Source organism: Myxocyprinus asiaticus, chromosome 35, assembly GCF_019703515.2.
Source record: "Myxocyprinus asiaticus isolate MX2 ecotype Aquarium Trade chromosome 35, UBuf_Myxa_2, whole genome shotgun sequence".
In the NCBI taxonomy this organism is placed as follows: Eukaryota; Metazoa; Chordata; class Actinopteri; order Cypriniformes; family Catostomidae; genus Myxocyprinus; species Myxocyprinus asiaticus.
In genome coordinates, this window is record NC_059378.1 from 33920154 (window position 1) to 33947860 (window position 27707).

Sequence of the window (27707 nt, forward strand, 5' to 3'; positions counted from 1 at the left end):
TATTTGAAAGCAATTTGCATATATTGCAGCTTACCACAATATTTGTGTCATCTTTATAAAAGTTCATTTGAGCCACTTCGCTTTTTGAATGCAGAACCACTGGGCTCCACACACCCGCTGTATTTCTTCTTTTATTTTTTGGCTATTCGCTTTCTACTAGCATATTGCCACCTACTGGGCTATTATGCAATCATGGTTTATTTTCTGATTCTTTCCCTTTTGCACTTGCTGTAGTTCCTACAGATGCCTTTTTATAAATCATGTGGTAAGTGACTAGTGCCACGGCTTTGATGCTGGTTCACACATTCTACAAATTGTCGCTATAATCTGGCTGAAACAATTAAAGTTCAGTTCCTAAATGATCAATGACATCATTGCCTATACTTTTCATCTAATCTTACACCCAAGCAACAGTTCGAGACCTGTCTTAACCCTTTAACCCATAGTAGGTGGAATAATAGTTTCAGTTTGCTATATTACCCTGCAACGGCAAAACACAGTAACTACTCGTTTGGCAAAATTTAGTTATAACCGAAATTGAGTCCCGTAGAGTATGATATGTCCAGTGACAGATGGGATTGGAACAACTACACTCAGATTCAGAGAAAACTAGGTGTAAATAAAAATTTTCATCACGATACGATCATATATAGTTGTTGTTAGCCAACGATTCAATGTTTGCCGATGCCTAAATGTCTGCCACAATTTCGATTTGATTCAGGGGCATACGATTGATATGAAATTATGTGCCTATTTCACACAACCAGTTGTATTTCTCCCAAACTTGCATTTAACTCCCAAATGCGACCAGAATATATATTTTTACATTTTACTGAGCTCTCTGAAATGTGCAAATCCAGTATTAACATTGGGACATCCACAACAAAATAAGGTACTTCAGTTGTTGAAATAAATTATATATATAAAAAGTCTTTCAATGATCCTTCTGTGCTCTCTGAAAAGTGCTAATCCAGTATCTACGTTGGGACATCCACAACAAAAAGTATTTCAGCTGTTGAAAAAATATAGGAAAAAAATATATATATTTAAAAATAAAAAAATAAATAAGAGTATACTTTTCCCGTTTTTTTTTTTTTTTTGGCTGCTACTGCTCAGAGTGCTAGGTTGCTGCATCGCTTAGTGCTTGTTGTAAAATATACATCAATGTTTTAACATTGCATCAATAACAAATGCATTGTTGTTTATTTGAACAATACATCGATCCAGATCGATGGATCGTTACACCCTTAGAGAAAACAAAGTGAGACTAATTTATAATTAACAATTGGCTGGACAATCCAAAAACTTTGCAGCCTTTTTCCCCCAGTTCAGTGTTGTCGTGGTTACTGCATTTTGGCTTTGTAGGGCAGTGTATATCAGCAAGCCTGTCCAGCAAGGTGACCATCTATTACACTTTGCTTAAGCAGGTGAACATGAGCAGACGTCTTACAGCTGCCTCAACGGACAAAGAAAAAGGTCAACTAGCAACTGCACCACCCCACCCCATCTACCCATCTCCTCCATGCAAGCCCTTGGCATCAACGGATGTTATGTAAGATCTATTTATAAGTGCAAGTTGCTCTACGGCTCCCAACCACTCAATCAGCTCAGCCGTCAACTTGCCCACCCCGCTGCGTTACCATGGGAACGGCTCGCGCAGTGGCGGCTAGGGATGCAGAGTGATGACAGTGGGCAGTTATGTGCAACGTCCTTCACACTTCAACAGAGTTTGAAATTCAACACGTTTGGATAAAAGGTGCTCCCAATGCAAGGGTCTTGAATGCACTCACAAATCCATTAAAGAGGTTTGAGGACTCTAGAGGAGATGCCGCATATGGCACAACGTACTAATAAGATGAATAGGGGGGTAAAAAAAAAAGCCCTGGAGAGCTAGCAGGGATTGGAGGGTGAAATCTAGAGCGTTGCTAACAGATGTAAATACGGCTGAGGACAGCTTTAGACGCAACCACTCTGCTCTTGCATCCCTGTTGTGTAATAGCAAGTGGGCAAGTGATATTTACTGTATCATTAACAAAAAGTAAAATGAAAACTAAAGTACCAATTGGAAAAACTGAAACTAAATGAATATACATTTTCATGACTACAAAATAAAAATGACACAGTATATTATAAAAATGTAAACTTTACAATTCCACTTCATTAAACATGATTCCAAATTCCACTCGATAGTGATAACACTAGATGGCCCTGAGATATTTAACGCTGTTAAACATATTTCATTCATGACTGTTGATTTAATGTTTTAATTTAGTGCAGTTAATTGTTTAAAAAATACCTCAAGCGCTGAAGAGACCATCCACACCCATGATGCACTCTCAATGATGCAATCAAGTCAGTCACCCTACACTCTCAAACTACTTATGTATTTGGTTTGTTCGGTTCATGGCTTAGAACTTTATGAAGACTTAAAAAATCCATATGGAATTGGTTTTTTTGTTTTTTTGCAAATCTGTCCCAGTAGGGGGCAGTCAGTGCGACTCCAGCTGTAAAGGCAATGCACCTCGTCAAACCAATGAGGGCAGACAGCACAGCCTTCCACAGATGATGTGCTCTTGTGCTCAAAGACAGCAGGACCGAACACAATAGAATCATGCAGGGACCTCAAGACATGTTTTTCAAAGTCCAAAACTACGTTTAACTTTACACAACGTCCTAAAAACATGGCAACTATGAATGGAGATGCTAAAAGCTAGTGAGACACGACACAATCAAAGTGAGATGCTCCAAAAGTGTTCATCTGTCACATGAGTACGTAGACCAACCACTAAAAAAAGCCGGATGGACGTAGGTAAATAATAAAACAAATAAGAAATAAATTAACATGAAATAAAACAAATAATATTCAGACGCTTTTTGTATTGTTTAAATGCTTTACTTGTCTGCTGCCTCAATATTTGTTTATGATGTAATGTTTTTGAATTATCTGAATATTTATTATAAGTTACATTTATAGTTATTTTAATTATTCTATACTAATTTATTTTTTATCAAATGACAGCTCTAATTTGAGCTATATCAGTTAATGCATTAACTATGGCAGTCCTAAAATAATGAAACAAACTAAACATACAGAAACACTAAAACTGAGAGAACTAGAAAACACTGAAAATAAAAAGTAAAACTAAACCAAACTAGTTTTCTGTTTTCTAACGTCATCGATTTCTAAACTATGCGGTACCAGAGAGCAGTTTTGAAAGTTTCCACATTCCAGTGTGGATGAGTGATAAATGAAGCAAAATCAGTGCGGATTTTTATTTATTTATTTTTGTATGAAAATTAACATTGACATAGGTAATAAAGAATAATGAAAACTAATATGAATTGAAATAATAATTTTAAATAAATGTAAATAAAATAAATGAATTATATATATATATATATATATATATATATAAATAATAACCCTGTCTTGGGCAAGGACAGAGCTATGGAAATGGCTAACTGTGAACACTCAAGTTCACAGAACATCTTCAAGGACGATTACGACCGTGACAAAGTCCGAAAGTATGTGTGTAAATATTTATAGCTCGTGTGTTTGTTAATGCCATAAGAACCTCCCCCCTAACATTGGGTGTTTGTTTCAAGTTATGTAGGTCACAAGCTAATGTTTAACGGTGGTGCGTGCACATATGCGGCAAGCAACAGGTGCAGGGTGTGACCTGAAACCTTCGTATAGCATAGCGGCATGATTTGGGAGGAGTCCTCCTCGCTTGTATCCTGTTCCACTTGATACCCGATTTTTCCAAAGTTCAGGAAATTACATAACAGACCTCACTATGGGAAGATTCCAGGTTTTAGACTGTTGACATTGAGCGTGATGAAAGACAGCAGGATCTTTCCATTCTTCTCTGCCACCCACCTTTTTATCTTAACTTAGTTATAATATATTTGGATGTCGACATGGAAGTCCTATCAATGGCAAGCTTAAAATGTAGCCACAAGTCAGAACCTGACCACATGATGACAACCGGAAAAAGAACTCAACCAATAATAAGGGCCAAAAAAAAAAAAAAGCTCTGTCCTTTGGACCCCAATTTGAGGGCCATCCAATGGTTGTGGCATGTGTTAGCAGTTGCTAAAGCTCAGGGAAAAGACAACCTTATATCCCTCAGGAAGGAGGAGAGGTGCCTTACGGGTGTCCTGACATGCATTTCTATTGATATTTTTTTCAGGAAAACACAGAATGTTTACGTGAGTGTGTGCATGCCTGTATATGTGCCAGCTAGAAATAACAGGGTCTCAAATTCAAATTAATTCATCACTCTTTTAAAGAGACTGAGATGCATAGTATGTTGTAAAGCCAATAGACTGCAAAAGTTGGGTTCTGGAAGTAAAAAACTAAATTAATCTTTTCCATAGGAGAATTGATTGTTACATATCCCATAATAATCTGAGGTTAAGAAACCTAATGAACAAAAACACTGATGTGTTAAGATTTCATGGCAGTACTTAGATACTTATGTTTTTAATCTGTTGAGCAACCTTAGTTTCATAGTGCATAAAAACACAAGCTGATTATTAAAGGCCATCTATTTATACATGCAGTTTGGCTCCAAACAATCTTCCAGAATATGAAACTAGTAATTTATATCCTTCTGTCACGGAGGAATGTGTATGCCGACGTTACAGTCGGAGTGGGAGATTGTATGTTTGAAAATGGCGTGTTTGAAAATGGCTGGTAAAGCATCTCTCAAGCTTAAAGCCCACTTGCTGTAGAGCGAGTGGGCGCCAGCTTCCATCACGGGTCATCCAGAACTTTGCTGTTTTCACACACTCTGCTTTGCACTACACTCTATTTCTCTCTCTCTTTCCCTCCTACTCCTACTTGAGCATTACTCACCACAGATGTAAAAGTCCTGTCTGCCCTTCCACAATCTGTCTGGCCTGGTAATTTTACAGTATGTAGTTGGACTAAAAGACGCTCATGTATATGAGCTGAATGCCAATAGACCCTTTCCTCAGACTGCATTGATGCATTTTTGCCTTGATTTAGCCGGGTAAATATAGCACACTTTTTTTTTTTTTTTTTTTATTATTTTACATTTTGAAAGCATTTAACTCTATATTTATTTTATATTATTTGTGCTATATTTTTCATGCAAAAAACAAAAAAAAAAAAAAAAAAAAACATTACAGCAGCTGAGGGAGTAACAGTACATTTTGAATCTTTCTCCTTATTTTTTCCTCTTTTGTCAAGTCGTGGAAACATAATAGTGGATTTTTTTTGTTTGTTTGTTGAAGTTGGTGCGAATGGGAACACCAAAATTCGATCTGCTATGATCTCCCATAAGTCCAAATTTTCAGCATGGAAAAAAAAAAAAAATCTTTAAGATTGAGTTTGCATTAACTTTATCAACAAATTAACAAATTACTTAATAATTACATATTTTTATTTGTTTATCAAATTATTGTACAGCTAACTTTTTATAGAGGCTAGATAGATTTTTTTACTTGTCTGGATGCCAAGCATTTCCTCCGCGTATACAGCCACAATTCCAAAAAAGTTGAAAAATGCTAATAAAAACAAAAATTAGTGATTTGTAAATTATAATCACCCTTTGCCATATTGAAAGCTCTACAACTACACATTATATGATGTTTTACCCTGTGAATTTCATTGTTTTGTTTTTTTAAATATACAGTAATTTCAAATCAGATGATTGCAACACTCCAAAAAAGTTGGGACAGTTGAGTGTTAACCACGGTGAAACATCACCATTTCTTCTAATAACACTTATTAAGCATTTGGGCAATGAAGACACATGTTTGTTAAGTTTAGAAAGTGGAATATTCCCCCATTCATCCATTATGTAGGTCTTCAGCTTTTTAACTATACCCATTTATTAATTACACAAAATAAAAACAAACTGAGATATGCTATCTCTCTTTTGTTACAGCATCTTAAAAACATACACTGGCAGCCAAAAGTTTGGAAAAATTTACAGATTTTGCTGTTTCGGAAGGAAATTGGTACTTTAATTCACCAAAGTGGCATTCAACTGATAACAAAGTATAGTAAGGCATTACTGAGGTAAAAATAAATAAATAAATAAATAAAACAGCACCATCACTATTTGAAAAAAGTCATTTTTGATCAAATCTAGACAGGCCCCATTTCCAGCAGCCATCACTCCAACACCTTATCCTTGAGTAATCATGCTAAATTGCTAATTTGGTACTAGAAAATCACTTGCCATTATATCAAACACTGCTGAAAGCTATTTAGTTCGTTAAATGAAGCTTAACATCGTGTTTGTTTTTGAGTTATCACATTATGCAATATACTGGCATGTCTTAAGGTCAATATTAGGTCAAAAATGGCAACAACAAAAAAAGAAATAGCTTTCTCTAGAAACTCGTCAGTTAATCATTGTTTTGAGGAATGAAGGCTATTCAATGCTTGAAATTGCCAGAAAAATGGAAGATTTCATCCAAAGGTGTACACTACAGTCTTCAAAGACAAAGGACAACTGGCACTAAAAAGGACAAAAAGAGATGTGGGAGGCCCGATGTACAACTAAACAAGAGGATAAGTGCATCAGAGTCTCTAGTTTGAGAGGTAGATGCCTCACATATCCTCAGCTGACAGCTTCATTGAATTCTACCTGCTCAACACCAGTTTCATGTACAACAGTAAAGAGGAGACTTAGGGGTGCAGGCCTTACGGGAAGAATTGCAAAGAAAAAGCCACTTTTGAAACAGAAAAACAAAAAGAAAATGTTAAAGTGGGCAAAGAAACACAGACACTGGATAATTGGAAAAGAGTGTTATGGACTGTAAGGTACGTGAGAAGTGCCCGACAAGACAGCCACATCTATGGCAAGTGCTACAGGAAATGTGGGGTGAAATGTCACACGAGTATCTGGACAAACTGACAGCTAGAATGCCAAGGATCTGCAAAGCTGTCATTGCTGCACGTGGAGGATTTTTTGATGAGAACTCTTTGAAGTAGTTTAAGAAGTTCTGAAAACAAAATTTCAAATTGTAATAGTAATTTGTCATGTTATTAATGTCCTGACTATACATTGTGATCAGTTGAACGCCACTTTGGTGAATAAAAGTACCAATTTCTTTCCATAAGAGCAAAATCTGTACATTATTCCAAACTTTTGGCCGCCAGTGTATATGCATAATGTCACGATAACAAATGAGTGGAAAAACTATTTGCAATTCAGTCACATCCTTATAAAACCTTTCTACAATCGCAACAATTTTTTCACTGCTCAAACAAACCGCAAGGTCTAAATACTGTTATCCGAACCTTGCCGTCGCAGGTCAGTGCGGGTGTGGCGACTAAATTTGGAGGCATTGATTGGCAATGCCTTTGGCAAAAGATGCAATGCATCTGAGCCTTGCACAATATTCTTGATCGGGAAAGTCCCTTGTTCTTACTATACTGTTGTTGTCAGTCCATATTAGGCATTTGGTAAAGCCATGGGCAAGTGCACACATACATATATAGATACACATTTCCACACAGAGATGGAAGTTGGTGAGGGCTTGACAGAGTGAGGTTGTGTGACCTGTCCCACTTCTCTTTGTGTCCGCTAACACACTTCCCCAGGGCTGGCGCACATTGCTTACTCTCTGCATACTTCACTCACTCTACCCTCCAACTTTGCCCTTTTGCATAATCTCTTGGCTTTGCTATTATTCAGTCCATTACTTCTCTCTCTCCTCATCTTCCATCCCTCTTTCTCTTTCCATGGAAACAGCCTCTGTTATCCTGACGACCACCCCAGAATACCTCTGTAAACAAACAAATTGTGAAGGGAAATTGGCTTGTGTGTTGTTGCGCACTGGCTGCTCCCACACAAATGCCTCTCTGTGCATGAACCAGGCCAGTGAGCCCCCTATTATACAAGTCAAAGTAATGCAATTGATTCTCTGATGTGTTTCAGATTCGTCTGACACATCAACATTTCTGCAACAATGAGCGTTTGTAGTTTCGTAATGAGGAGGAAAAAACAAAAAGGCTTCACATGAGATGTCTCTCTTCTTTTCATGGAAAATGTTCTGGAATCTGTAGCTGTATGTCAAATATCAACTTTACTTGCCAATAACAACCTTCTTAACACCTACCAATCAAACTACAAAATACAGTCACTGTACCGAAACATCTCACCATTACTGTAATCAAAGCATCACTTGCATCAACCAGAGCGTCCTTGATTATTATTGCCACTTTTTGGATTGCAGTTTCTTGGTTTTTATCCTACCTGGTTAACCGGTCATACCAAGTTAGTTGGGAAGGTTCATGTCTTCACACTACACAAGCGGGATCCCCCAAGGTTCGGTGTTGCGCCCGTTTCTCTTCTCTATCTACACAAGATCACTCTATCATCCAATCACATGGCTTCCAGCCTGACACTGGAACAATGGCTTGACCAATGGCATGAGTTTGTGGTGGGACTATCTGTTTGTACAATCAATGGAAGACAGAGGAAGCTTTCTGTAATTTTCTGGTTTGGAAACAGTGATTATTTTTCAAGTTATGCTTGGTGACGCTAGTCTTGAAAAAGTTACACACTTTCGCTTTAATGGTCCTAAAATTGGCTTAATTTTCTTATTTAGAAAACTTCAGAAAATGTCTCTGTTACGACTGTCACCTTGATTCCCTGAAAGGAGTGAACAAGATGCTGCATCAGTAGCTATGGGAACTCCCCCCAGGAGTGACAATCTCTGAAACCCTTTAGAATCACACCAATCTATTGGCAGATGTCGCTTGGTGCTCCGGCTCTTATGCATGCATCATCGCCGGCATAGAAACTGCAGCACAGTGTAATTTCGTCAGAATTTTTGGCTTCTTTCAGCCCCTTGACAGTGAGGAATTGGTAATGCGGCAAGTGCACAGAGTCTCATTCTCTCTTTTCAGGGAAACACGGTTACATTCCTAACAGAGACGTTACCTTTCAAGTCAATGACTTCGACGCCGCATCAGTAGCTGACACTATGAGGAATGTATACCATAACATCGTGCTACTGATTCACACACACTTGAGCAATGTCCACTTGCCAATAGGGTAGTGATAAAGCACCGAAGTAGCCTCCCCTTTGTATTGATAAATAGGAAGGAAGATGGGGTATCATAACGGTGTTATGATAAATACAACAATGCCACTAGTCATTTCAGGTAGTGAAACATTGGAAGAAGTATTCTCCTTTGCACCACAATGGGAAGTGAGAGAAAAACAAGTCAAACAACCTGCATACAACAATGCCACTAGCCAGCATGGTAGTGAAACATTGATTAATCTACCCTCCTTGGGAGGGACAGAGAATCATCTCAGGGACACAGGAGAGTGTTCCGGGCCTTCTTCGGAGATGGAGTTGACCGTTCGGTAGACTTCAATCCCTGCCTCATGGTCCTCTGATTATCAGGAATGCTTAGCCTGCCCAAGAGGAGGTTTTCCATTAGAACAAGAGACAGAAAGCAAAATTTTACGTCTAGGCCACGTCTTACTGCCAGCTCAATCTTTGCCTTCTGGGGGAGAACTAGAGCGCCGGTGGCTGTTTGTTTTATAGGACGTTACCCAGAGGAAGAGCGCGAGAGAACCGGCTGCGCTACAACATCACCTCGCCTTGGCAAAATATGCTTGTACGCAATCAATTGCTACTCAGCCGATTGAAATCTCTCAGGAAAGGTGTCATCAAAGGGCTCCTGCCGTAACTCCGCTTTGTCTTTGTTGCATATCTCTGACAAATTTAGCCAGAAATGATACCAATGGATTAGGCCAAAGGACACCAGGTTTTCCATAGACATGCTAATGACTTGGGCAGTAATCTTGGTAGCCCAAAATGCCAGATGCCTTTTCAACTGGGACAAGCTCTGTATAGCCTCTTTGCATGGCACGATCAAACGACATAATGGCCGCTGCACCGGAGACATGCACTCGCGCTTAGTAGGGAAAGTGCCATGTCTTGACCAGCTGGTCATGCAGCTCAGGAAACAATGGTACCAGGACTTGGAGTCGCACTGACTCTGTAAGAACAGAGTCAAGAATGCTTGGGCACATCAAGCGTGCCTCAGAGGTAGATTTTGCACAGTTTTGCACCCCACAGGGAGAAATACCAGCAAGCTCATTGTACCAGCAAGCCAGATCTTGCCATCAGAGGCCTTGAGCAATATAGCGTCCCCGTCATCATCATCACTGCCAAACGTGATCACACCATGTGCACAAATTGTGGGGCGCAGTTCATCACGGGCGAAATTGAACAGGCAAAGCTGCTTGATATGGAGAAAAGGATGCACTCAAGGCCTGAGCCGCAGACAAATCTCTGCGCTATATACTCTGTCTTTTCTTACCTTAATCATACAGTCCCTCGGCTGTCAGAAGGCAGATATCAGGAGGAGAGGGGGCCATCGTCATCTTTCAAATAGAAAGTGATCCGAGAGCAAAGCGTCTTGAGTTTCATTTGCTCACAGTGAACGCAATCAGTCTCACCGAGCAAGGTTTCCATGTGGACCTGGCACAGACAAACAAAGCCGCCATTGTGCCCATCTAACGGGGGTATAATGCTCGAAAGGGGGAAAACATTTGCGAAATGCCATCTTTATGAAGACTTTGTTGAGCATATGGCTCTTTAAGATTCTCTTCACAAAAAGAAACAATTTCAACACAACTGCAAACAAGGAACTGTTTAAAGCATACGCTAATCTTCAGAGCACAAATAGGGATGTACAAGTAATCTACTTGCTGTTAAAGGGTGTGCAGTTCAAACAACGAAGCGACGAGTAGGGCTTGCAGAGGCCCGAGAGATGTTATCGCGACCCTAAAGAGAAAAAGGCCGGAGCGCCAAGCACCGTCTGCTAATAGATTGGAGTGATTCTAAAATGCTTCAGAGATTTTCACTCCTGGGAGGAGTTCACATAGCCTCAACTACAGACGCAGAGTAAAAAGTGACCGAATTAAGAGGGAAATATAATTTTCTTATTTCTTGCTAAATTTAATTAATTAATTAATTACATTTTATTTTGGGTAGAAATATGATCCAGGGTCCCAGCATGTTCTTGAAAGGTTTTGTTATTCACCCAGATGGCCCTGTGGACCTGAGTAGCTTGGTGTGTACAGGCAAAACAAAGTGGCTCTGGAGTTTGTGAACTCTTTGCAAAGACTTACTGAGGAAGGTGTATCAGAGGACAGCAGTGAAGAAATCCTCTTAAAAGAAGCTGATTTACAATGATTAAACTCAGTAATTCCCCTGTTAACACAAGAGAATGTCACCCAGCATACACACACTTTAAAAGAGCAGAATACCCCCCCCCCAGTTCTCTATTTCTTTCATGTGGTTTCTTCACATCCTTCAAAAGTCACCCAAATGACTCTGCAAACAGGCTGCAAATGTGTCATGCAGGTTATCCACAAAACCCCTTCAACACTGCAGAACGTTTAACCAATCTAACCCCATGCACTGAGGTTGACGCAGACAAGTGCAACAGGCTTAGGCACGTTAATGGAAATTAAAGAACTGAAGAGAATTGATCAAAACCTATTAAGAACAAGAAGCTGGGTCGTATTATTTGGTATTTATTATTACAGTAATTTTACTGTAATGCAGTAAATATTTATGAAAATCTAATGAGAATCCAAACAATAATAAAAAATAAATAAATAAATAAATAAATAAAAAAAACTCGAAATACAATAAAATGTCCAGATAATACAGTGAGAATTTGAGGAAAATGTGCTTAATTGACATGAAAATAAGGCCAAAAGTCTTAATGGTCCTAAAATCAGCTTCATTGTCTGATTATATTTTATTATATTATATAACATTATTTTATATTAAGTATTTATTATGGCACCATTTATTAAGTAAATGTCATGGCAGTATACTATACAGTTATACAGGTTAACATTTTATACATTAACTTTCTTACTGTAATACAGTAATATTAACTGTATTACAGAAACAAGAATCTAATGAGAGTTATCATTGACAATCATAATGAGAACTACAAGAAACACAAAAGTAAAACGTCCGGATGCACCACAATAATGAGGCTAAATTATTTTTTTGTAGAATATAATTTTATTTATTTATTTTGATTTTGGGGTGAAATATGACCTAGAAATTTTCTTGAAAGGTTTTGAGAGATTCACCCCAATAGCCATTATAATGTTAACAAATGTGCCATGTTGTGGTAATTGGATGAGAGGCCAGATCCAGTGTGTCTGTGATTATGGGGCATTTTATGTCATTATGGGGACTTTATCTCTCTCCCTGTGCCTGTCTCTCTCTTTCCCCATTACAAGAGTGACCTAGTTAGCACAGAAGAGGAGCTGTCAGTGTTTTCTACATTATTCACTGGGCTTATGTAATCCAGTCATGTGAGCGCTTTTGCGTGTGGCTACTGGGAAACGGGAGTATCATCAAGTAGAATAGCTATGCAAATAACAGGGCTGATTATGCAAGGGGTAAAAGCACCCACACCAAACACATGCATTATCATATTTACAAGCCACACCAGACTGAGAAATGTAATTGCTCTATAACAGGAACAGCAACAACCTGTCATCGACTGCCATGAGTTGAAGCTAGCGATTTGCCAGGTTGCCATAGAATCCTCACTGCACCCCCAAACCCTGGCTGGTGAGGGCAGACAATGATGCGTTACCCTGCTGAACTGGCCTGCCTCCAGCAGACAATGCCTGCGCTCGCTCTGGATCCATGTCACTCTCTCTCTGGCTATGCATACTACCATAATACTCTTAGTACTTACTCATTGTACAGTTTATGCTATGCAGTATTCACTTCTAAACATAACCTGTGTCTCGAGGTGTCCCTTTAATTTTTTCAGTTTCCATATCTCTCCCTCTGTGCTCCCAAACTCGTTTTCTGATATACCCACTGACTTGTCGGTGACCTGTGCTATCCGTGCCGCCTGCAGCAATTTTATTGGTGTCCTCTTATCTCAGTTAGATACACATTTTCCTTTCCGCTTCCTGTTTTGCACCAGGGGACGACGCCCCGCATCTCAAAAGGAAAGACTCGACTTTCCAACACAGATTCGAGATATCCAAAAATATTCAAACTTACATCAAAACAAAGGAATTCAAATAAAGGCTTTGGGCATGCTTCAGATCACATGGTAATAAACCCTGTTATGCATACTGTTGATTTTACCACATATGCTCTGGAATTAGTTGACTGAAAGTCCTACATCATCTGAAATGGGCTCTGTATTATCAACATTATTGAAATTTACAAGTGGACTTGTAAATGATCATGTAAATGATCACTTGTCTCTAATAAATCAAAACAGAAGCTCAAACCATGAAAGCTCAAAGTCATAAAAACAGGGGCATGAAAAAAAAAAACCCACAAAACAAAAACAAAATATATTATAAAATAAAAAAATTGATATACAATATATATATATATACACACACACACACACACACACACACAAAAGTAATAAAATAAAATACAATCTAGCCATTCAAGCTGTGTAATAATGCAATAATGAGTAATTTTGTGTAATAACGAATGAATGAACATAGTGTATATTAAAACAGAAAGACTAGATTAGATAGAGCAGAAAATAATTCTAATATCTATCTCTTTAAGTGTAAGACAGAGTGATTTGTGCAATTCCATTATCTTTAGAAAGTAACATTTCACAGAACAAGAATAGAATGGAAGCTCACAAATAAAAGTGATCAGAACAGGAAAGAATGGACAGCTCATCTCACCTGTATGACTGGGTTTCCTCCCTCTAGCAAAGCGATGGCCAACAGGATGCTTTCCTGAAAGATTCGGTCACTCGTGGCATTCATAATAAGGTCAATGACGAGGTCAGATGCGCCCTCCCTATCCAAGTGACACTGCACCTCTGCCAGGCTTATCTCCCCGCGATTGCTCCCTGAACCCCCACCACCACCTGGGGAAAAAAAGCAGGGAATTAATGCCAGGCCATAATAAGATATAATTCATGTTTAATTAATAATTGTGAACCAATTTATGATAGCTTAAAATACTCATCAGTAGGGGTGTAAAAAAATGTATCAACAAACTGCAATCTGCACATAACTTTTCTGATTTAAGATCTAAATTCTGGTTAAAACCTTTATTCTAATACAAGATGTTAATGCAGAGACAGATTTAAATGAACAATTGATATGCTAATAAGGTGAGTACGGTGTTTATACGGCAAAATTCTGATTAATGTAAGCATATGCCAACTGTCTTATTCAGATTTCTAGAAACTAGAATTTTGTCTTAATCAAGTTATGGCATCAAATTGTTGTCAGAGCAAATATTTACACCCCTATCTCAGTGTGTTAGGGATCTAAGCAGGTCTTTTTGAGTTGCTCATTTTCAAACACATCATTCAACGTTTTAATAATGCGTAAAGTATAGGAACATGCATTTGGTGATTTTATAATGGAAATCATGTATAGAAATTATGAATGTGACGTTCTGGTTTTAGTTTTGGTCAAACTGACCAAAAACACACTTTGGAACTACGTAATATCGGGTGTCATTCTATCTTTAATAATATTTATGCACAAACACACTTGATAGTCTTTCTAAAGCAGGTGTGTCTTGAGGGTGTAGTATTTGCACAGCAAGTGTGGGTAGCACTTTCTTGTCGCCTGGCAACAGTGATCGCTCTGAATATATGGCACACATAACACCACCGAGAGGAAAGTTGACAGGGGATATAATCACTTCTTTAGCAGCGGTGGTCTCGCTGTGCCCTCATTATGCAGTTGATGTTACAAAGTGGGTTTGTAGCCTCAGTTCTTAAAGAGATAGGTCACCCAAAAAAACACAAACCTGAAGGAGCCTTGGTCTGTCCACTGGGGCTGAGTGGCCCATTGCTGAAATTGGTCAAACTGTCTCGCCTGCCTCCCGGCTTGAAGTTGCCATAGTAACGGTTCACCAGGACTTGCCTCAAAGCTTCACCCTGACAACAGCGGAGGGGGCGGAGTTATGGAATGGGTAAGATGACACGAACATCTCAACACCACAATGATAAACATTATCAAATGGTGAAAGTACATTTTCAGGAAAAAACAAACAAGGAAAACAAACAGACCGTCTCATTGATTTTTTTTTTTAAAGACAATTCATATTTTTATTGATGAACACACACATCTTCACACAGATGGTCAAACAGAAAGTACAAGAATTTGTGGTACCACTTTACTTGAAGCCTGTTTATATAATGCCATCACAATGCATAAGATCTTTTCAAAAATAATTCTACCCCAGTTATGATAACTTATACTTAACTATTCATGATTACACTTTTAAAGAGTATAATGCAATTATAACATCCAGTATAATAAATTAAATCGGCAACAGGTCAAAAGCTTGAACACACTATATTTTGTTTACTATGCAAATATGGGAACTTCTTAAAAACTGTTTAAAAAGCATTTCAGCATGTACCTCATGAAGTTGGTTAAGACGATGCCACAATTGTGCAGAGTGGCTTTTTTAAACGTAATCTGAGGTAAAGAAGCACAATTTATAATATCAGTGTTGTCAGATTTTTACTGCTGATTTGAAATAAATTCTTTGATCGTACTTGATCAAGATTGGAGATTTTGGTCTTTCCCCATTCAAGTTGATAGGAGCAGCACTTTCATGACTGGAAATAGCTTCCCGGGAGCTAATTCCAGTCAAAGATGGCCACCAGTAGACTGACTTGCTAGAAAGACTTCGACAGTTCCAGAAAACTGTTGAAAAGAGAAGGAAACATCAGAGCAATGTCATGAGCTCATAAGCGTCTGTTGCGGCTTTGATATGTGGGACTGTTTAAAAGAGACTGTGCTGCACACCAGTCTATTATTGTGGTAACACGATAGCACTAACAACAAAGCGAACTGTGATTGGTCATTTACATGTCTCATACGGTTCCTTAACGTGCAAGCAGGCAATTCTCGGCGCTGTTGTGGCTTGAGAAACTAATTGGCCACAGGAACATTTATCGGCTGATGCTGATAATTTAAACATTTTGAATATCCGCCAATTTATCAGCCTCTGCGATATTTATTGATTGACCACTAATTATAACTGTGTTTACAATGATTCAAGACAACATATCACTGATAATAAAGGCATTATGATTGCGTCATAATGCATTGAGAATATCTTCATAATGTGTTCAATATTCAAGCTTCAAGTAAAGTGCTACCAATTTGTTGGTTACTACCCAAAAAAGTCTTATTACTTTTGCGGAGTGTAGACAGAAATAGGTCCGAAAGGAAGACTGAATCTGATTTAAAAAAATAAATAAATAAATAAATATAAAAAGATCATTTTCCTTAGTTGTATCTGACCTCATAATCCCCAAGGCTTTGGATACAAAACACCACATCAATTAAGACTAATCCTAATTCAGTGCTTAGATAACCGTGACCCAGCTGCTCACTCAAACCACCAGGAGTCCAAGCCAGCGGACACACACACACACATGCAAATAAAACATCATGACATTTATAAATCACCAAAACCCACTGTATTAATATATAAATCCATCGCAATTTTTATACCTATAGAACAAACACCAATTCCCATTTTTAGTAAGGCTTCCACCCATTTTGAGCAGACATTGGGGTGTGAGGGGTGAGTGTGTGATTCGGCGACTCTATCAATGGCCATATCATTTACAGGTGTAGTCCACATGCCTCATTTCTTTACCTACCCTTCTCTGATCCTCCAGAAGCTTCTGGGGCTGGTTTGGATCAAACTCCTAAAAGTGACACGAGTTAGCAGAGAGCACAAGCAAAAAAAGGGAAGAAGAAAAATGAGGTGGGGGGGGGCAATAAAGGGGGTCAAGACTGTGAGCATTAGTCACTATATACTGACATGCACAAAATGTAGGGCAGATTACATCATGCAGTTAAATGAGAGGCATGGCATGGGTATTTGTGTGTGTGGGAAAAGAATAGGGGTCTGGGGAATGTGATGCAGAGCAGAGTAACATGACAAGCATTAGTTGAACTGTACAACCATAAAATAATCCCTTCCAAAGGAAATTGGAAAAGAGGTAAAACAGGCAACAAATTACAGCAAAATTTTCCAACATATATATATATATATATATATATATATATATATATATATATATATATATATATATATATATATAGGACAAGTGGGTGGGTTGCTTAAGTGGTTGATTAAATAAGTAGTCGACTAATTGGTCTTAAAAAAAGCCCTGTAGAAATACGTAAATTTCAGGTTCACATAGAGAAAACAGCTGGACAGAGTGCAATGGAATGGAATGGTCTTTTTTTTTTTTTTTTTTTTAAGTTGGACTATTTTTAGCGTGATTCGCCATCTTAAAAACAATGTTCATGACAGGAAACTCAAAAAACATGCAAACTTGAAAAGACATCCATCTAAATGTTTATAGCTGTAGCGGTAATGCTTAAAAGCGGGCGCATATAAAGATGCAACTTTTCTGAGAGGGTTTTACTGTGCTGACAGTCTAAATGCTAAAGCGCAGCATGATAAAGCAGCAAAAAAAAACTGCTGCTAAAATATCAAAAATTACTATATAAAACAGACAGTTTTGACTCTAAATTCTGATTGGTTGATCCACATTCAGTCATTGTAAAATGATTATAAACATCTGTGAGCACAGTCTAACGTGCCACGTTACTATATTGCTTGGTAACCGCAAATTCCTACAGCTAGGATAACTAACTATATTACAAGGCAGAAGATATGTTAATACAGATTATTTTATGATAAATTTAACTGTTTGTTGAACATTGGTGTCTTTTACCATATTAGTTAATACAATAATCGACTAGTGATCCATCAGCACAACAAATAAATAATAAATTTCAGAATAGGTTTTTATTTCAATTCCCAAGCCTTAAATGAATAAAACTTCAACAGGAAAGCCTTTAGACAGTGTGAATATGCATCCACCTCCGCTAACCTATTCTACAAGCCATCTGTTTAATATCCGACTTTAATTTTGCTTGTTCGGCAGCAACTGCTGGAATGAAACCATGTTAATTACATAAGAACCACACAGGGCGTCAAAACTAGAAACGCAAGCCGTGAGTGAGAAGAAAGCAAGCTAGAAAAAAACAAAAATTCCGATTATATAATGGAGACTGCGTACTACTGACACACAGTGTGGCCCATGGCCCCATTTGCTGCGGAAAAACACTAAGACTTGTTTTTCCACCCTCTTTCTCCCTGTCTGTTATATGTACGGACATATGCGGGCTCACGTACAAGCTGGGTGATATAGCAAAAAAAAACTACCTTTCTTTCCTTCAATCTACTTTATATTAATGTATTTGCCCTGAAATGGCATAACATTATTTCAAACAAAAAGATACTGTAGCCAAGTACAGCACATTCAAAATGTTTAATGCAAAAAGCAAAATGCATTACAATCTAGTAACAAATAATCAAGGCATGTTTTCCTACACTGTCTTTCCTTAAATAAAAAAAGGATTATATTTACTCATTTGCATTTATATGCACCAATTTTACAACACAGAGTAATAACCAGCAATATTATCCTACTGTACATAGTTATTTTTTTCTTAAAAATTAATATACAGTATGGTGCAAAAGTTTTAGGCACTTATGAAAAATGTTGCATTGCGAGGATGTCTTCAAAAATAATGCAATAATTAGTTTTAATTGATCAATTAAAGTTATACAAAATCCAGTAAATTATATATATAAAATTTCTAAATCATATTTGGTGTGACCACCTTTGCCTTCAAAACATCACCAATTCTCCTACAGTATTTACACCTGCACACAGTTTTTTTTTTTTTTTGGTTGTTGGCAGATATGATGTTCCAAGCTTCTTGGAGAATTCCCCACAGTTCTTCTATCTCTTAAAGCTGTCTCAATTGCTTCTGTCTCTTCATGTAATCCCAGACTGATTCAATGATCAGAAAAATGCCATTCAGGACTTCCATTTACATTTATGAGTGATGATGATGCAAAAACATTAAGTCAGAGTTTGAATCCATTCGTTGATATAAACAGTTTGAACTTATTCACGAAAATGAATTGAACTTACTAAACCCATATTTCATACTAAAGTTTAAACCAGATGCAATTAAAACATCTTAACACTACTCTTAACGCTCTTACACTAGCAAGTTGTGAGACAAGGATTGTTAAACAAGCCGAATGACAGTCTTTAGGAAACAATGGACAAAACAAAACGCACATAAATCACAATGTTGCTTATTCGTAACCCTAAATTTATCTATATACTACATCACCCAGCCCTTATGACCGCACATCTCATTCATAAAAAAAAGGCCAAAATGGAGGCCTGGGTAGCTCAGTAGTAAAATACGCTGGCTACCACCCCTGGAGTTCGCTAGCTCGCTAGTTCGAATCCCAGGGTGTGCTGAGTGACTCCAGCCAGGTCTCCTAAGCAGCCAAATTGGCCCGGTTGCTAGGGAGGGTAGAGTCACAAGGGGTAAACTCCTCGTGGTTCGTTCTCAGTGGGGCGCGTGGTGAGTTGAGCGGGGTTGCCGTGGTGGATGGCGTGAAGCCTCCACACGCGCTATGTCTCCGTGGCAACGAGCTCAACAAGCCACGTGATAAGATGCGCGGGTTGACTGTCTCAGACGCGGGGATTCGTCCTCCGCCACCCGGACTGAGGCGAATCACTACTCGACCACGAGGACTTAAAAGCACATTGGGAATTGGGCATTCCAAATTGGGAGAATTTTGCCAATTTAAGAACAAATCAGAGATACCAAAAAGAGGGCAACTTATTGGCATATTTCCAGACAGCTGCAAAAAAAATTCTTCTGCGGAAAAATCTGCGTGCAAATGACCGTGTGTGGACATGGGGCTTGATTTGCCCATTTGCATGGGCAATTATGAGTCAGACAAAGAGAAAGAGAGATAGTGGCTATTGCAATGGAACGAGGCAAAGACATGGTGAGATCAACTACTGTCTGCAACAATTCGTATTCCCACACCCACTAGGGGAGCAAATACGTGTTGGACACACCTCTGCCGGGACCTCTGGTTCTGGTGGGGGTGCAAGCTAATGGAAATAAAAGGTCATGAGTTAGTTAATGCAGATTAGGTTGGCATTAATAGCACTTGTTAACGCCCTTGAAAAACTAGAAACTCATTAACGTAGTGGTCAAACTGGAATGTGTGCCTGTAAGTAATGTGTCTGGCACAGATAAGCACGCAATTATAAACTGGCCTAAAATAATTCTTAATTGCATGTAAATGTGCATTTCTGCATCGCAATTTGCCATTTACCTATGCCATTGCAGTGTAGTTTGTTTAGGCAGCAAATGTAACTGGAATGGAATATCAGCAGGTTTACGTGGCAGATTCTTATCAAAGCGGGTCATCTCGACGCGAAGACTGAAACTGCACGGGCTATATGTGTACTCAAACATACATTTAACAGATAAAAAGGCTTAAACAGGCCAAGGTATACACGTGGTTATGTAATGCTCTCTCTCAAGCCGTGACTTGGCAATAAACATCACTCAGTTAAGTGTTTCCAGTACCAAGTTGGGTGTGGAAAAGAGATTAAGTGTTGCAAATTTTCAATTAGGTACAGTATGTGCAACATGTTTGGTCCTGCTATGATATTCAATATGGGAAATTTGAGCACAAATATCTCATTGTTATTGGTCAAACCTTGAGCTTCTTTTTTATTTTGCATTAGTGAGTTAGGACAAAGACTGAAAAGACTGAATTAAAAACACAAAAATCAAAATTATAAAGTCATGCAGGAGCAAAAAGGAACGAGCAAAGCAGGCGACATGCAAGACATGTAAAAAGTTTGTTCCTTGACACATCAAAAGAGATGACTTGGGCAAGGACCGTACTTTCAACAATGGCAAAACATGAATAAAAAAATAAAAACATTAGCTCAGATAACATACATAGCAGCTCACAGTCAATGAACTTGACGATTGTGTTCGGAACAATTAGTTTGCTCTGAATGGGTGCATAACTAGAGAGAGAGAGGAAAAAAAAAAAAGAGGAAATTCTGAGCATGTTATTCGGAACCGTTCTAGTGTAGCAGACACAAAAGGAAAGAGGGGGGTTCTAAATTAGCAACAACCGTGACGCACAACATGTTTGTCTGACTAATACTGCAACCAGTGAGGAATCTCCCTCTCTGCAACTTAAATGTTTTTCAGCTGGAAAATAATGCGGCTTCAAAAACAAAGTGTGACTGTGAAATTGTCCCTCTTTAGCACCATAAATGCACACTTTCATCACATGCTTTAAAAACACTTTCCTGTGAATTTCCCCATGGGGATAAATACAGCACTTCCATTCATCCTTCCATCCTGTAATAAAACGAATTGAAGAGCTGACCTAAAAATGAAAATTATGTCATTTAGTCACACTCATGTTCATTTAAATCCTTTTCTTTCCTCCAATGAACACTAAAGGAGATGTTACCATTCACTTTCCTTGTATGAAATAAAAGAATCGACAGCATTCCTCGAAATTTTGTATTCCATGAAAGAAGTCACATTTTTGGGTGAACTATCCCTTTAACATACTTTAACAGACTTTCAAGGAGCTTTCAAGCAAATACCATCTCCAAATTTACATCCTTATCTTGGCTCCTTCTTTCTTCCATTACAAATCACAAGTTTGTCAAGTGTTTGGGACAAGACATCTCTTGCACATTTACTGATGTCACAGCTTCATTTTTTGCAGTGCATGTCAATGGCGAGAAGCCCTCTTGCAATGGGTTTGTTTGAGTCACTGTAACTAGGAAACAACAGTCGTTTCTTGTTGATGGCGATTCGTCATCGTAGACAAAAGCACGACTGGGTTTGCATACATTCTTATCAGCGTTTGTTTATCTTTATGTCCTGTTTAATGATATGAACTCAACATCTTGGATGTGTGTCCATTTTAAACCTTTGGCCCAAGCATGAGTGGCTTGATTACAGAATCTGGATCGGTGACCTAATTTATGCTTTTCAAATTGAGGAAATATGGGAGAAATTTATCTGGCATTCTCAAACAAAAACGAAGGGTATAGAGAGAGTAAGAGTTTAGTACAAGGTCTTTAAGATGTTGCATGCCCACCCATCGTGCCACTGCCAGTGTCTCTAGGTAAACAGCCCGTTGCACTTTTATTGGTAATTACTGCAGAAGGTCACACATAAAGGAAGGGGCCTGAATTCCAGGAAAAAAGGAGGGAGAAAAAAAAAGAAGGACAGGTGTTATGTAACCTCTGGTAGAGAGCTGGCGGGAATCCAGGAATCGTGCTGCATGCAGGCCAGGAAACTGGGACACAGATGCGTGCAGGGACGGATGTGTCCACAGCTACCCCCAAAGGGCAGCTGGGGAACTGCAGAGGAGGGGCCAGTGTAACTGCTGCTGAAGCATATACAGGCTCATGAGGACACATGAGGACAACAGACCTGAACTAACAAACAGACTACTGGAACTGAGTGAGAGTCTATAGACAGAGGGAACATTTCACTTGGGGGAGAGAGGGAGAAAAGAGGGGGAAGGGATGAAGGAAGACAGAAAAAAAAGAAAGAAAGAAGTGAAAGAAAAAGAGTGAAAGAATGAGCAAATGGAAAAAAGCACAAAAAGAGCACAAGAAAGAAAGGGCAGAAGAAAGAGTGCAAGAAAAAGGGCAGAAGAGCGCAAGAAAAAGCGAAAGCAAGAAAGAGCAAAATAAACATTGCAAGAAAGAAAGATGTACTCTAAACTAGTATGAGCGCAAATACTTCTAGATATGCAAGCTTGACTTTAAGTGTTGATGCATCCCAAATTGATTCAGACTGCAATTCATAATGCAACGCAAGTATGCAAAGCATTCTCTGCATTTCTGCAAGGGGCTGTACATCAGACATTAGCATAAAAAGACATTTGACGGTACAGTAAATCTATCACCCCATTGAGTACTAAGGTTTGTTACCACCACAGTAATAGTTCAGACCGAAAGCAATCTTGTGCAGAAAAAAAAAAAAAAAAAAAACCTACAGGGAGCACAATGAATAGGAAAGAAAGAGCGAAAGAAAGAATGAGCAAATGAAAAAAACAGAAAGAGAGCACAAGAGCACAAGAAAAAGAAAGACAGACCTGCATCAAAAAGTTCTGACCGAATGCAATCTTGCACTTAAACAAGAGGGAGCGCAATGTATAGAACAGAACTCAAAGTGTTTATAAAATTTGATTATGATTATATTTTATAATAAATTATATAAAGAAACTTGATGTTAGAGCATAACTTTTATCTCTAGTAAGACCTTTGATATTAGATGTACTAAAGATGTACTGCAAAAATGTTATTCTTAATGAGAATTTAAATATTGTTTTCCTGTAAAAATATCTAAAAATCCTTAAAACAAGATAACTTGAGAAACAAAACTGCATAAGATATTTAGGCTTTTTTCAGAGAATGTATTTTTTTTTTTTACAGTGAAGTGTATTTTCTTACTTTATTTACATTAAGTGAAAAAATCTGCCAGTGCTGAAGAAGTAATCCAAAGTATTTAATTACGTTAATGACCTTGAGTAATCTAATGGAATATGTTACTAATTAAATTTTTACAGCATGTAATCTGTAATCTGTAGAGAAATACTTTTAAAAAGTAACCTTCCCAACCCTGAGTGTTTGGTGTAAAAAGCCAGCAACACAAGAACGCAAGTTAAGTACAACGGGCCACATACTTCCAATGCATTGACCAAGTTTTTGCATCTGAGTTTGCGTACTTGCATCGAGTATGTGTCTGGCCTTATGGCTAGGCTATACTTAGTTTTTCCGTGTGCCATTACATTTTGCACATTGTCGAGTGCTTAGCCTTTCAAAGTATACTTTTTTGACCACAAGCCAGTACAAATGTGTTCATCACATGTGGACCATGACTGCTATCTGATACTCAGACATGTGATTGGACAAAAAAGAAGGAAAATGTACAAAGACTGTGACACAGCGAACAATGAACCATACCATAAATCTCCACTTTCACTTTCATTAATCTGTTTCTCACACATACCTATCATATCATTTCTGAATATATGGATTTAACCACTAGATTTTTATGGATTACTTTTATACTGCCTTTATGTGATTTTTGGAGTTCCAAAGGTGTTCACCATTCACTTTCATTGTAAGGACCAACAGAGATGAGATATTCTTCTAAAAATCTTTGTTTGTGTTCTGCAGAAGAAATGAAGTCATATACATCTGGGATAGCATTAGAGTGAGTAAATAGTTTTGGGTGAAATATTTTCCTTTTACCACCTAATTCAAATGCATCCAATATGAGATTAAAGGAATATTCTAGGTTCAATACAAGTTAAGCTTAATTGACAGCATTTGTGGCATAATGTTGATTACCATAAAAATGAATTTAGACTCATTCCTCTAAAAAAAAAAAAAAGATTTGAGGTTATCGTGACGCACTTGCAATGGAAGCGAATGGGGCCAATTTATGGAGGGTAAAAAAAAATGTGAAGCTTACAATTTTATAAAAACAACATTTTCTGTTAAAACTCATGTATTATTTGAATCATAAATGTATTTCCAGTGTAAAAGTTAACTCTGGGCATCAGACAGACTGAGAAACACATACAGATGGGGTGTAATTGTGATCGGCTGGCACGGACCAAGCAAAGGGCACACACACAACCGCATGCATACACTCACTCTTTCTCTCCTGTAGCAAGTCCATCCCCATTACATAACCTTCCCCACACCAAATTATCCTTCCCATCCCTCTTACATCACAAACTCTCACATATATACAGGATCAGGCTGCATCCATGCCGTATCCCACACCAACCCCAGCCCTGATACTGTGATGACACAGAGATTCCCTTATTTAATATAAAGATAGAGAGAGAGCAAGGTGTTATATGTTATGCAAGGACTCAGCCAGGCATGGTCCATCTATACATGTGCCATGAACACTTGTGTAAATTGAAAGGGAACTGTGATCCTTTTGCACAATGTGTGAAGAAGTCTGGATACAAGTCTGACAAAATCCGATGTGTGTAAATGTCTGGATGTGTTTTGAGAAACAAATTATGCAGCAGATGACTTAAGGAGACACAGAGGAGTTGTCAGGAAAGAGAGAGACACAGAGAAAGAGAGTCCTCGGATTCATCCCTTACTTGCCTTATGTGTGAGACTCTATCAGTCATAACACAGGAAGATATAAGAGATTTTCACACAAAAAAGGAGGGATAGTTCAACCAAAAATAAAATAACCATCATTATTTACTCTTCCTTATGTCATTCCAAACAGGTATGATACAGAAGGAAATGTTAGGCTGAATACTAGCCTCAGTCACCATTCACTTTAAATGCATCTTTTTTTTTTTTTCTCCATACACTGTAAGTGAAAGATGACTGAGGCTTACATTTAGCCTAACATCGCCTTTGTGTTTCACGGAAGAAAAAAAGTCTTAAGGGTTCGGAACAACATAAGGGTGAGTAAATGAAAACAGAATTTAAAATTTTGGGTAAAATATCCCTTTAACCCTGGGTTAACATATTTTTTTAACCCTGGTTTAGAGACACTTTTAACTCTGGGTTAACCCCTTAAACTCTGGTGCATTTTTGGGCTGCCGCCCACAATTTTTCACACTCAAATGTAAAAGCTCACCACTCAAACATATTTTGGACTAATTGCAAAAAAAAAAAAAAAAAAAAAAAAAAAAAAAAAAAAATTCACATTTTTCAAAGAACCGGCCAAAAAAATAAATACAAAATAAACTCAAATTATTCATAAATAATATTGCATGTGTTTATAATCTTATGATAAACAGAATTAAAAAAGAAAAGAAAAAAAAAAGACTTTTTTTTTTTTATTGTCCTAAATTTGTAAACATGTAATCCTGGTTCTGTTCACTCTACCTCACTTTGAAAAGTCCCATTTTATCCACTAGGTGGCAGAAAGCACTAGAAATGTTTTTTTTCTCTATCACATTCCAACACAATATACAGATCTGAAATGTAGATGGCGCTCTAACGCATTTTAGCCCTCACAGATGTGCTCGTCCATAGACATTCAGTCTAATTTTCAGTTCAAGCACCACCCTTGTTGTTTCATTGAATATCTTAGCCTCTTAGAGGACTAGAAGCTGAATCTAGGTGTCATTAGAAAGCTGAGATCCTCGCCTTTGCGATTATATAAAACATTTTATCATCAATAGTTGAAAACGTATTTTCTGATGGTTTGTTTTGCATGCTTTTCATTCTGGATGGCATATTTTGTTCTGGAAATCATCTCGGTTACGTATGTAACCTCGGTTCCCTGATATGAAGGTGTCCTTCTAAACAATCTAGTTGAAACCTTTCTACAATAACGGCAGTATTGGCAATGGTGTTTAAGCCCTGCCCTTTTAGGGGCGAAGCTGACCGGTATAAAAGCAGGTGCGCAAACACCATTCCTCAGAATTTTCTGACTCAGGGACGAAGAGCGCATTATTCGCACCTCAAAAAAACCCCGAGTCTGTAGTGCGGCCAGCTTACGCAATGTCTCGTTCCCTTCATCTCAGTGAACCAAGGTTGCATATGTAATCGAGACGTTCCCTTACGATTCAGTACACTTGACAGTGCATCACTAAGATGACGTTATGGGGAACAGATTCCCATCACGCCGCACTACACAACATAACCTTCCCAGAGAGGAAACATGATGCCACAGTCCCGCGGGATGGCGACCGACTTGAGTATGTCACAAGTGAATGACCCTCATGGTGAGCCAGAAGGAGAACACTCAGAATATATATATATGAACAATGGTCATACAGCATGAATTAACCCCTTTATGAACCCAGTAGGGAAGGAAGTTTATTTGTAATGAAAGTGCCTGTGACTTTTGGGAAATACAACGGTCTGAATGCAGGCGGCTGTGTAAAAAGACAGAGCACGTACTTAAAAAGAGGGGCATAAGTATATGTTTGGCCAATGAAATAGCAAGCGCTCTAGACAGAGATGACTTGCTATGACAGAGACGTTACGTCTAGGTTGTAAAACCTTGCAAAAAATATGTCTTGTAAGGACACACCGTTCATCCATGCCCATGAAGAGGCCACGCCCCTTGAGTGTGCTTTAAGACCAAATGGGCAATTCGCACCCTGTGCGTAAGATTGCAACAACGATCCAGTGAGAAAGTCTTTGCTTGGAGATGGACATTCCTTTCGTGCATCCTCCATAGCACACAAAAAGCTGGACAGACAGTCAGTCAGACAGTGAATTGGCAGGTGCACTCAACGTATGTGTGTAGCGCTCTCAAAGGGCATAACAAATGCAATGACTGTTCCTCATCTGAATTAAATGGAGGAGGGAAAAAGGCTTGAAGGTGATCCACCTGCACTCTGAAGGGTGTGGTTAGAACCTTAGGCACATAGCTTAAGTTTGACAGTGGTATTTGAAAGACCCGGACCAAACTCCAGACATGAATTGTCAAATGACAGTGCTTGCAAATCACAGACTCCTTTTACTGAGGCCAAAGCCAGCAATACTGCGGACTTAAGAGACAGCACATGCAATTAAACATAGTCTAGAGGCTCGAAGGGAGGCCCCTTGAGCACTTTTAGGACCAAAGTTATGTCCCAAGTCAGGACTGTAGCCAGATGAAGTGGATTTAGCCGCCCGCCCCCTTAAGGAATTTTATAATGAAATCATGTTTTCCTGTAGAGGTGCCAGCTTCAGGTGTGTGATACGCAGATATAGTTGCCGCATAAACTTTGAACACTGA

General features: G+C 38.4%; 1 protein-coding gene across 5 annotated transcripts in view; it reads right to left on the reverse strand.

Moving 5' to 3' along the window:
- Positions 1–27707, reverse strand: part of itpr1b (inositol 1,4,5-trisphosphate receptor, type 1b) — a 247427-nt gene that overhangs the window by 83127 nt on the left and 136593 nt on the right. For 3 of the 5 annotated variants that reach the window (XM_051673468.1, XM_051673464.1, XM_051673465.1), the window contains 4 exons: positions 19997–20032; positions 16682–16729; positions 14806–14935; positions 13719–13906 (listed from right to left, as the gene is read on the reverse strand). In XM_051673468.1, coding sequence (XP_051529428.1) covers positions 13719–13906; positions 14806–14935; positions 16682–16729; positions 19997–20032 — 402 coding nt within the window. The remainder of the gene's footprint in view (positions 1–13718; positions 13907–14805; positions 14936–16681; positions 16730–19996; positions 20033–27707) is intronic. The other 2 variants (XM_051673467.1, XM_051673466.1) reach the window with 1 other exon arrangement.